The sequence below is a fragment of the Trichechus manatus genome, unplaced genomic scaffold, assembly GCF_000243295.1.
Source record: "Trichechus manatus latirostris isolate Lorelei unplaced genomic scaffold, TriManLat1.0 scaffold00001, whole genome shotgun sequence".
Taxonomy (NCBI): Eukaryota; Metazoa; Chordata; class Mammalia; order Sirenia; family Trichechidae; genus Trichechus; species Trichechus manatus.
The window spans coordinates 28,625,886-28,638,024 of NW_004443937.1; the positions used below are offsets into that span (position 1 = coordinate 28,625,886).

General features: G+C 42.0%; 1 protein-coding gene across 3 annotated transcripts in view; it reads right to left on the reverse strand.

The window, feature by feature from the left end:
• IP6K1 (inositol hexakisphosphate kinase 1) overlaps positions 1-12,139 on the reverse strand; it is an 84,683-nt gene that overhangs the window by 34,626 nt on the left and 37,918 nt on the right. The window contains exon 2 of one of the 3 annotated variants that reach the window (XM_004368540.3): positions 2,193-2,543. The exons of 1 other annotated variant lie outside the window; for it this stretch is intronic. In XM_004368540.3, the coding sequence (XP_004368597.1) occupies positions 2,193-2,415 (223 nt within the window). In that variant the 5' untranslated portion in view covers positions 2,416-2,543. Of the gene's footprint in view, positions 1-487; positions 537-2,192; positions 2,544-12,139 lie in introns of those variants that run through there. One more of the 3 variants, XM_023726957.1, reaches the window with a different exon arrangement.

Sequence of the window (12,139 nt, forward strand, 5' to 3'; positions counted from 1 at the left end):
GAGCTAAAAGGGTGTCTGGGGGCCATACTCTCGGGGTTTCTCCAGTCTCCTTTAGGCCAGTAAATCTGGTCTTTTGTTTTTTTTTGTTTTTTTTTGTGAGTTAGAATGTTTTGTAACTCTTTAAAAGAGATTTTTTGCAGCAGATTTTCCCAATGTAATACATCGTTTGACTTCCTAACTGCTGCATTCATGGACACTGATCGCGGATCCAAGGAAAATGAAATTCTTGACAACTTCAATCTTTTCTCCATTTATCATGACGTCGCTTACTGGTCCAGTTGTGAGGATCTTTGTTTTCTTTATGTTGAGGTGTAATAGGGGAAGTCAGCACAACTTGACCAAAGCAAAGTTATAAAAGCTTCCTAGACACATCCAAACACCTTGAGGGGCTGAAGTGCTGAGGCTGAGGGCTGGGGACCATGGTCCTGGGGGACATCTAGGTCAACTGGCATAACACAGTTCATAAAGAAAATGTTTTACATCCTACCTGGGTGAGTAGCATCTGGGGTCTTAAAACCTTGTAAGCAGCCATCTAAGATACATCTACTGATTCCATCTCATCCAGAGCAAAGGAGAATGAAGAAAAACAAAGACACAAGAAAAATATTAGTCCAGAGTACTAATGGACCACATGAACCACAGCCTCCACCAGCCTGAGCCCAGAAGAACTAAATGGTGCCCGGCTACCATCACCGACTGCTCGGACACGGATCACAACAGAGTGTCCCAGACAGAGCGAGAGAAAATTGTAAAACAAAATTCAAGTCCACAAAAAAGACCAGACTTACTGGTCTGACAGAGACTGGAGGAACCCTTGAGACTATGACCCCCGGACCCTCTGCTAACTCAGAACTGAAGCCACTCCTGAAGTTCACCTTTCAGCCAAAGAGTAAACAGGCCTACAAAACAATAACACATGTGTGGAATGTGCTTCTTAGCTCAATCAAGTACACGAGACTAAATGGGCAACACCTGCCCAAAAGCAAAGACGAGACGGCAGGAAGGGACAGAAAAACTGGACGAATGGACATGGAGAACCAGGGTAGGAAAGCAAAGGGGGAGAGTGCTGACACATCACGGGAACTGAAATAGTGTCACAAAACAATTTGTGTGTAAATTTTTGAGTGAGAAACTAATTTGCACTATAAACTTTCACCTAAAACACAATAATTTTTTTTTAATTGTAATTTGGATTCTCAAAACAAAAGAAGCACAGAAGTTGGAAACAGTGCTATACATACAGACTAAAGCCCAGAATTAAATAATGAAAAAATAAAATGACTTAATTCTGGTATATATCCATGAAGAATTGATGCCCTTGAATAATGGTGTTGGTGAAGAATATTGAATATACCATGGACTGCCAAAAGAATGAACAAATCTGTCCTGGAAGAAGTACAGCCAGAATGCTCCTTAGAAGTGAGGATGGCGAGACTTCATCTTATATACTTTGGACATGTTACCAGAAGGGACAAGTCCCTGAAGAAGGAAATCATGCTTGGTAAAGTAGAGGATCAGTGAAAAAGACAGACCCTCAATGAGATGGACTGACACAGTGGCTACAAGAATGGGCTCAAACATAACAACGATTGTAAAGGATGGCACAGAAACAGGCAGTGTTTTGTTCTGTTGTACACAGGATCGCTATGAGTCGGAACTGGCTTAACGGCACCGAACAACAATAATTTATACTTTAAAACAAATTATTTTCTCTTCTAAACTTAGGACCTTGAGGTCCTCGTCTTCTCTAAATTTCTTACCATCAATTCATTCCCTCAGCACACACAGACACAGGCTCACGGAGCCTCCTTGCCCGCCATCTCACAGTCATAACCTGGAAAGCATGCAATTCTCTTCCTCCTCTGAGGCCAGAGAAGTGCCACTCCCTTCTCTTCTAGATTGTAACAGCAAACGGGAAAAACATCCTTGACTACAGCATGTTCTTCTCCACCAATGAGACTTAATTCTGTGGATTCTTCTCAGTTTACCTACCAATGAATTCAATTTTCAAAACATAAAGACCCTGCTGATGCTCTCAGCCTTGCTGATGCTTTTGTTTAACAAAATAACTCAGCTTCTTTGAGACAAAGGAGACCTACAATCACATCACATGGCTAACGAAACAAGGAAAACTGAGCCAAGGGCCGGCAGGCTCGAGTCTACTGCTCTCACCAAACTGGCCAGCAACTGACCTTTGTACTCAGGGGTGAACTCCTTCATTTCAGGAGGAAGGGACTCGTAGAAGCGCTGCTCCCGGGAGATGAGGGGCTTGCACACAGTGTGGTCGTCATAGCGCATCATGCTGCTGTGTCCGCCCACCTGGTGGATGAAGGGCTCCAGGAGGACTCCCCGGTCTCCGGCCCGACTTGCGTTCTTTCCATACTGCCCCACTTCCATGGTTTGACAAACACACATTGCGTTGGGGGCCGGTTGCACACTGAGGGCAGAGGACGCAGCACATGGGCCACAAAAGGAGAACTGTGTAGAAAGTCCTGGTGAGCTGAAAGCCAGTGGTCAGAGTCTGTTCAGCTTATTCTTCTGTCCTATGGAAAGGAAGAGGAAAAGAAGGAATCAAAACATCTGGCAAGACACAATCTCCCTGAAGTTCACAGAATATCCACTCCGTGAGTAAGAACAGAGACTTCTGTTTTGTTCCCTGCTATGTGTATCCCCAGCACATACATGGGAGGCTTGGTGCATGAGAGGCAGTCAGTAAATTTTTGTTGAATGCTGCAGCTCTGGTCCCCATCATCATTTTGTGCACAGAAGCCAATAATCTCTTCCTTTTCTAGTTGTCAGATTTCTTCTTCTAACTTGTCTAACGGATTTTATTTTAGAGCTACAATGTGTTACAGACATCAGGAAGGCAACTAATTCACTGTTTACCTCACAAAGATGAAGAGTCCAGAAAAAAAACGGAGCAACATGAATTCATTCTGTTCAGATTTCTCAAGCCATCCAATACCTGGTAAGGATCTCTCCCTGACTCGAAGGAAGGGTTTTTTTCCTGAAAAATCAAGTAACACTAGATTCCCAACTTTTCTGCTGAAGGTGCCAAGGACCAGGCAGGGAGTCGTAGGATTAAAAAAGGTTTTGCTTTCCTCAAAGAAATTCCACTTTCGTATTTCTTCCAGTTTAAATCTATAGCTGTCCAAGTTATGACCATGTCTAGTACAATAGAACTTTCCTTTCTGCTCGACTCTATACCCACCAGTGGGAAGGGAAAAGTTTTATACTCAATCACCCTCCTTGTAATGCCAATTTTCTCTCAAGAAAGTTAAAGTAGTTAGCAACTTCCTTAATACATTTTTTTCAACTAGGAATGTAGTAGGCAAGATTACATACATCTGACAGAACAAGACAAAAAAAGAAAAATAAAAAATTTGCAGCATAGGAATATGGTTCTACTTGCAAGGGATAAACAACCTAAATGTCCATCAACAGATGACTAGATAAAATGTGGTACACATATACAATTGAATACTACTCGGCCATAAAGAGAAATGAAATCCTGACATATGCTACAACATGGATGAACCTTGAGAACATTATGCTGAATAAAATAAGTCAACCACAAAAGGACAAACATTGTACAATCCCACTTATATGAAATATCCAGAATAGGTAAGTGTATAGAAACCAAAGTTTACTAGCGGTTACCAGAGACAGGAGGAAGGGAGAAAGAAGTCACTGCTTAGGGGGCACTGAGTTTCTGTTAATGTGATGGAAAAATCTGGAAACAGAGTAGAAATAGTTATACAACATAATGAACATAACCACTGTCACTGTAAAAAATGTTGAGTTGGCAAACGTTTTGCTATATTTTTACCATAATTTAAAAAAAGAAAAAAAAAAGGCTTTCCTTCCACTAAGTTCCTAACAACTTTCCTGAGGGGTCAGGGATTTACTGAGAGGCCCTGCGGTTGCAACCAGCCTTCAAGCTGTAGGCAGATCATAGGTGTGTGTGTGTGTTGTACATGCACATGCCTTAAAGACCAAGCTCCTGGCTAGGGCAGATAAAGAGAGAGGGGCTTCCTTGGCAGACCTTTCTCTGACTGCTGAGAAAGACATGGCCTTCTCCCCAGACAGACCAAGTCAGAGCCAGGATGCAGCAGAATTATGAAGCCAGCCCTGTCTCTTTTGCCACTGCCCACACAAGAACTTGTCCACATTTTGGGCTCATGTTACAGAACAGAGTAGTAAAAAAGGCACCAGGCCCTTTAATCATGGTGCAACTTCAATCAAATGGTCTCATCTATGTGTCAGAAGCCAGGATGATGCTCACCCGTGGGGAGCACATGGCCTTCCCAAGGAGAGTGTGGGTAGTGCCTAGGAGGGGCACAAAGGGGTATTTCTGGAGCACTGGTGATATTCTATTTCTTGTTCTGGGTAGTGGTCAGCAGATGTGTATACTTCTCTATATGTATGTTAGACTTCAGTGAAAAGTTTATTCTAAAAAATTCTTAAGAAAAGAAGAAAACACAAAGGCCATGAGAAGATGGAGGCAATGACTGGAGTTATAAAGCCCCAACCCCAAGGAACACCAAGGGTTGCTGGCAGTCACCAGAAGCTAGGAGAAAGGCATGGAACAGATTTCCCTCAGAGCCTCCAGAAGGAACCAACCCTGCCAACACCTTGATTTCAGACTTCTGTGAGAACTATGAGAGAATAAATGCCACCAAGTTTGTGGTAATTTGTTACGGTAGCCCTAGGAACAAATACATTGTCCCTTTCCTCCATCCAAGGTCCATCCAGGATCATGTATTGTATCTAGTTCTCATGTCTCTTTAGTTTGGAACATCTGCTTGGCCTTTCTCCTTTTTTTTTTTTTCTTTCCCCCTGTTAAAATCACTTTGCTTTGTAATTAATACAGCTCAGATAAAGAAATTCTCTCTTGCTCTCAAAAATGTTCCTTGATCCCTTAAATGCAATGAAAGACTTGTCCACTCCTCTCACCAGGCAGTCACATAGGTTTCAGACAAGAGTTAGGGGAGCAGACAGAATCCTCCCTTCCTGTGGAACTTGTAAGGCATGTAAATACTACAAGGACAATGGGAACAGAAAGGAATCTAACGGTCTAAAATCATGCCAAGAGGCCAGAAAAAAAGGAAGGGGGGCAGGAGTCACTTCTTGGAGTCATTGCTAAGCTGGACAAGAATAAACAGCAAAAGGTCAATCAACAGCCAAGTTGTTCTACTAATGTCTCTGAACAATTTGCATAGAAATTGTCAAATGGGAACATAATTTGCTGTCTGAACTTTCACTGAAAATACAATAATAAAGTATTATTTTTTAAAAAAAGCCAAGTTGTTCTAATTTCCCCAAGTTTCTGTGGGAGAGGTGCTTTACGAAGGCAATATTTTCAAGCCCAAACAGGCCTACCTCTCTGAGCTGGCTTATACCTGTACAGCGGTCCATTCACCAGTAGTTCCTGCTGAGCACGAACAATGCATCTAACACTCCACTCACAAACTAGAGAACTTCTTCTCGTCTAAGCAATGCATTAGTCACCTGGAAGCAGCTGAAGGAAAGCAACGCCCATGTTTATCCCCCTACTCTGTAATTAACTGCCAGTTAGAAAGCTTCTGCTGTAGAAGATCCAACTACAACGGTGATCTCTCTGTAAGCCATGACTTGACTGTATCTCCAGTGACTCTGGACACTTCTGCTCCTGGCTATCACTGTAACTTTGTCCAGAACCTCATCAGCCCTCTGAGCTATTCAGTTGCCAATGCCACCAAGAGGATCATGGTCACCACAGTGTCCCTGTCACTAGCACTATCATTCTAGGCATAACAACAGCCATCCTGAGGATCTTCCAGCAAAAAATCCAAGTAACCAAGTACAATGCAAACCAGCAAGGTAGAAAGCACCTTCTCCCTGTCACAACTAAGGACCTGAGCAATAAAAATCATTGTCAGAACATAGGACCTGAGCAATAAAAATCATTGTCAGAACATACTGGAGAAATCCCAGAACAGCATCATTGCCCCCAGCACAGAGACTATCCATCTGGCCGAACCAAAAGCTTAATAGATCCCTTTCAGTACATCCAGCAGAGTTACCCAAACTCGTAGTGTAAACCGCTATGATGTGTAGAGTCTAGAGCACAGAAGAGGCTTGTTCTGCAATTCCCTCCCCTGTTCCCCAGCAGGGTCAGAAAAGTGTGACATACCAGCTGAAGAGCAGGAGCATAATCAAGTGTCTCCCTGAGTTTCCACATCTCAGAGTGCTTCCTTGTGCAGGGAACTGTAACTGTCCAGGAGCAGGAGGACATGCCTGCAGTGAAGAGGGCTGTAAGCTCTGAGCAGCAGGAAATCTAAATGGAGACCTGTGTTTTATAGTGTTTCTTCCTGGAGTCTCTTATCTGAGGGCTCTTGTCACTACAGAAATCATGGCCAAGTTTTGCCTTTCTATGTAGAATTAGTCCCAAGTAATGTGTTCCCAAGTCACCTGTCTTGTTCTGCTTTCCAAATAATATTCATTAAGATTCTCTCTGGAAAGGTGGAATCCCTGTGGATACAGACCTCTGAGCTGCCAAGAGGTGGTTTCCTGGGTGTCAAGGAAACAAGAATGTTACAAAATAGCTACTTTAACTCCATTGTTCAGATGTGTCTAGACCCAACCACTACAGATGTGGAGGAACTCGTGACCTACTATCACAGTTTTTAAGACTGGTAGAAAGCTGGCATTTATTAAAAAGAATCTCTAAGAACAAAGAGGCAACTAGTTTCCCCAGTCATCCTGATAGCCTTTTTTCACAAAAGTGAAAAGCAACTGCAATAAGTACTTATTCCTATAGCCTGATTCTCTGACATGCAAGTCTGAGGCGGCATTTGCCCAGATTCAGAGGTGAACGGAAATTTTTAATTCTTTCTCCTCCCTGCTCCTTTCATATTTGAGGCATTAAGGAGTTAACTGCAGCAGGGAGCATCCCTAGGGTACTGAGAAGGATCCTTAGGAAATCATGATTAGTATTTCAAGCTCTGCTTCCAGAGCACTTTTTCTCTCTTTTTCTGATGAGTCTTCACCGTTTCTGTTAACGACTTGGTAGATATTTGGAGAGGAAATCTTGTTTTTATGAGAAGAATTTTGTACTTTTCTATGGAACAGTTTGTAGCTGTGTGTGTCCTGGATTGAAAATTCTTTTAAATGTTTAAAAATAAGGAAGTTCGTACAGGTGAGGCCTGTCTGACACACATTAGTATTTAATAGTAAAGCTCCTCTCTAATTAACACAATCCTGAAAAATAGAAATGAATCAAGAATATTATCTAATATTTGTGCATTAGATTGTTTTGACTACTGTGTCTGATTTTATTAGGCTGTTTGCATTTGGGTCTGAATCTGGTCTCAGGGAAGGGAGAAAAGGATAGCACCAAAATAGGCTTTGGTTTCCCAAAACAGATACTTTGTCCAAGAGCAAGTTCTGGGTTTGGGCAAAATCATATTGTGATTAAAACTATAATCCCTAGTAGATAACTCCTATGCCCTAAATACAAGACAAGGTTCCAGTTCTTTTTTCTTTTATTGTGAAAGGACTGTGGCCTAACTGGGGGAACACTGACTTGGCTTACAGGGTCTTCAAATGATGACTGCATTCTTTCTTCAACACTGTCACCAGCCTTGTGAGCGTTATACTTGGTGAGCGGGAGCAGCAGATGTTCTTCACAAATCTGGATGCTGGATTAAGAGGGACTAAAGTGACAGCCTACCACTCATCTGTTAGTTTGTCATACTGTGGTGGCTTACATGTTGCTGTGATGCTGGAAGCTATGTCATTGGTATTTCACATACCAGCAGGGTTACCCATGGTGGACAGGTTTTAGCAGAGCTTCCAGACCAAGACTGACTATGAAGAAGGACCTGGCAATCTACTTCTGAAAAAGTTGGCCAGTGAAAACCTAATGAACAGCAGCAGAACACTGTCTGATATAGTGCTGGAAGATGAGCCACTCAGGTTGGAAGGCAATCAAAATATGACTGGGGAAGAGCTGCCTCCCCAAAGTAGAGTTGACCTTTATGATGTGGATGGAGTAAAGCTTTTGGGACCTTCATTTGCTGATGTGGCATGACTCAAAATGAGAAGAAAGAGCTGCAAACATTAATTAATCATTGGAATGTGGAATGTATGAAGTATGACTCTAGGAAAATTGGAAGTTGTCAAAAATGAAATGGTATGCATAAAGATTGATATCCTAGGCATTAGTGAGCTGAAATGGACTAGTATTGACCATTTTGAATCAGACAGTCTACTATGGTCTACTATGCTGGGAATGACAAATTGAGGAGAAACGACATTGCATTTATCGTCAAAAAGAACATTTCAAGATCTATCCTGAAGTACAACACTGTCAGTGACAGAATAATATCCATACACCTACAAGGAAGACCAGTTAATACGACTATTATTCAAATTTACTCAACAACCACTAATGCCAAAGATGAAGAAATTGAAGATTTTTACCAACTTCCGCAGTCTGAAATTGATCAAACATGCAATCAAGATGAATTGATAATTACTGGTGTTTGGAATGTGAAAGTTGGAAACAAAGAAGAAGGACTGGTAGTTGCAAAATATGACCTTGGTGATAGAAATGACACTGGAGATCAAATGACGGAATTTTGCAAGACCAATGACTTATTCGTTGCATATATTTTTTTCAACAACATAAACAGTGACTACACATGTGAACTTCTCTGGATGGAATACACAGGAATCAAATCAACTACATCTGTGGAAAGAAACAATGGAGAAGCTCAATATTATCAGTCAGAACAAGGCCAAGAGTCGACTGTGGAACAGACCATCAATCACTAATACGCCAAGTTCAAGTTGAAGAAAATTAAAACAAGTCCACGAGAGTCAAAATTCAACCTTGAGTATACCCGACTTCAATTGGAGACCACCTCAAGAACAAATTTGACATACTGAACATTAATGACCAAAGATCAGACGAGTTGTGGGATGACAAGAAGGACATCATACATGAAGAAAGCAAAAGGTCATTAAAAAGACAGGAAAAAAAAGACCAAAATGGATTGTCAGAAGAGACTCTAAAACTCGCTCTTGAACATACAGCAGCTAAAGCAAATGGAAGAAATGATGAGGTAAAAGAGCTGAACAGAAGATTTCAAAGGCTGGCTCAAGAAGACAAAGTAAAATATTATAATGAAATGTACAAAGACCTGGAGTTAGAAAACCAAAAGAGAAGAACACGCTCTGCATTTCTCAAGCTGAAAGAACTGAGGAAAAACATCAAGCCTCGAGTTGCAGTATTGAAGGATTCTATGGGCAAAATATTGGACGACGTAGGAAGCATCAAAAGACAATGGAAGAAATAGAGTCACTGTACCAGAAAGAACTGTCGACTTTCAACCATTTCAGGAGGCAGCATATGATCAAGAACCAATGCTACTGATGGAAGAAGCCCAAGCTGCACTGAAGGCACTGGCGAGAAACAAGACTCCAGGAATTGACAGAATACCAACTGAGATGTTTCAACAAACAACAAAGCACTGGAGGTGCTCACTCGTCTATGCCAAGAAATTCAGAAGACTGCTACGTGGCCAAATGACTAGAACAGATCCATATTTGTGCCCATTCCAAAGAAAGATGATCCAAAAGAATGTGGAAATTACTGAACAATATCATTAACATCATATGCCAAGTAAAATTTTGCTGATGATCATTCAAAAAAGGTTGCAGAACTCACTAAAGGGGAAGTCAGCACAACTGGACTAAACCAAAGCTAAGAAGTTTCCTGAACACAATCAAACACTTTGAGGGACAGAGTAGCAGGGGGAGGGCTCCAGGGACCATGGTTTCAGGGGACATCTAGGTCAACTGCCATAACAAAGCTTATTAAGAAAATGTTCTGCATCCTACTTTGGTGAGTGGTGTCTGGGGTCTTAAAAGCTTGCAAGCTGCCATCTAAGATGCATCAATTGATCCCAACCACCTGGAGTAAAGGAGAACGAAGAACACCAAAGACACAAAGCAAGTAGTAGCCCAAGGGACAGAAAGGGCCACATAAACCAGAGACTTCATCAGCCTGAGACCAGAAGAACTAGACGGTGCCCGGCTACCATCAATAACAGCCCTGACAGGAAACACAACAGAGACTCCTGGATGGAGCAGGAGAAAGGTGGGGTGCAGAACTCAAATTCTAGTAACAAGACCAGACTTAATGGTCTAAGACTGGAGGTACCCCAGAAAGCATGGCCCCTAGATTCTCTATTACCCCAGAACTGAAACAATTTCTGAGGCCAACTCTTCAGACAGGGACCAGACTGGACTGCGGGACATAAAGTGATACTCGTGAGGAGTGTGCCTCTTAAGACTAAACAGGCAGCTTCTGTCTGGGGGTGAGATGGGAAGCAGAGAGGGTTAAGGGCTGATTGAATGGACATGGGGAATCAGGGGTGGAAAAGAGGAGTGTGTTGTCACAGCATAGGGAGAGCAATTAGAGTAACATAACAGTGTATGTATAAATTTTTGTATGGGAAAAAATTTAAAAAAAAAAAAAAAAAGTTGCAAAGTACTTCAACAGGGAACTGCCAGAAATTCAAGCCAGGTTCAGAAGAGGACATGAAACTAGGGGTATCACTGCTGATGTCAGATGGGCCTTGGCTGAAAGCAGAGAATACCAGAAAGATGTTTACCTGTGTTTTACTGACTATGCAAAGGCATTTGACTGTGTGGATCATAACAAATTATGGATTTAACAGTGGGAAGAATGGGAATTCCAGGCCACTTAATTGTGCTCATGCAGAACCTGTACGTAGACCAAGAGGCAATGGTTCGAACAGAACAAAGGGATACTGCATGGTTTAAAATCAGGAAAGGTGTGCATCAAGGTTGTATCCTTTCACCATACTTATTCAACCTGTATGCGGAGCAAATAATCTGAGAAACTCGACTATATGAAGAAGAATGCAGCATGAGGATTGGAGGAAGACTCTTTAACAACCTGCAATATGCAGATGACACAACCTTGCTTGCTGAAAGCAAAGAGGACTTGAAGTACTTACCAATGAAATCAAAGACTATAGCCTTCAGTCTGGATTATACCTCAACATAAAGAAAACAAAAACCCTCACAACTGGACCAATAAGCAACATTCCTCCATTTATCAATAAGTAACATCATGATAAACGCAGGATAAGACTGAAGCTGTCAAGCATTTCACTTTACGTGGATCCACAATCAACACCCATGTAAGCAGCAGTCAAGAAATCAAACGACGATTTGCATTGGACAAATCTGTTGCAAAAGACCTCTTTAAAGTGTTAAAAAGCAAAGATGTCACTTTGAGGATTAAGGTGCGCCTGACCCAAGCCACGGTATCTTGTCGCCTCATATGCATGAGAAAGCTGGACAATGAATAAGAAAGACCGAAGAAGAATGGATGCCTTTGAATTATGGTGTTGGTGAAGAATATTGAATACACCATGGACTGCCAAAAGAACGAATAAATCTGTCATGGAAGAAGTACAGCCAGAGTGTTCCTTAGAAGAGAGTATGGCAAGACTTCATCTCACATCCTTTGGATATGTTATCAGGAGGGACCAGTCCCTGGAGAAGGACATCATGCTTGGTAAAGTGAGGGTCAGTGAAAAAGAGGAAGACCCTCGATAAGATGGACTGACACAGTGGCTGCAATGATGGGCTCAAGTATATAAACAACTGTGAGGATGGCGCAGAACCCGGCAGTGTTCTGTTCTGCTGTACGTAGCATCTCTATGAGCTGGAACCGACTCGGCAGCACCTAACAACAGCAACAAACTGACAGCAATTCTTTCCTTATATCCTGGTGACTGATGGTCCTCCGTTCAGAGAGGAAATAATGTTGTTTGTCTGAAACACTTATTGATCATTAGAGGTTTATATTAAAGTGGTTAAAAGACTGTCAGTGTATGAACAGACTGCTCCCCAGAGGTCAGGGGTTCCACTGCTCTGTCTGTGAGTTTATGCACCATCAACCTTCAAGAGAGTCTCTGTATTTGTTTGTCTCTCCTTTGTTTGCTTTAAAACACTTTGGTTCCGCACACCTATGTTCATGGCAGCATTGTTCACAATAGCAAAATGATGGAAACAACCTAGATGCCCATCAACAGATGAATGGATAAACAAACTA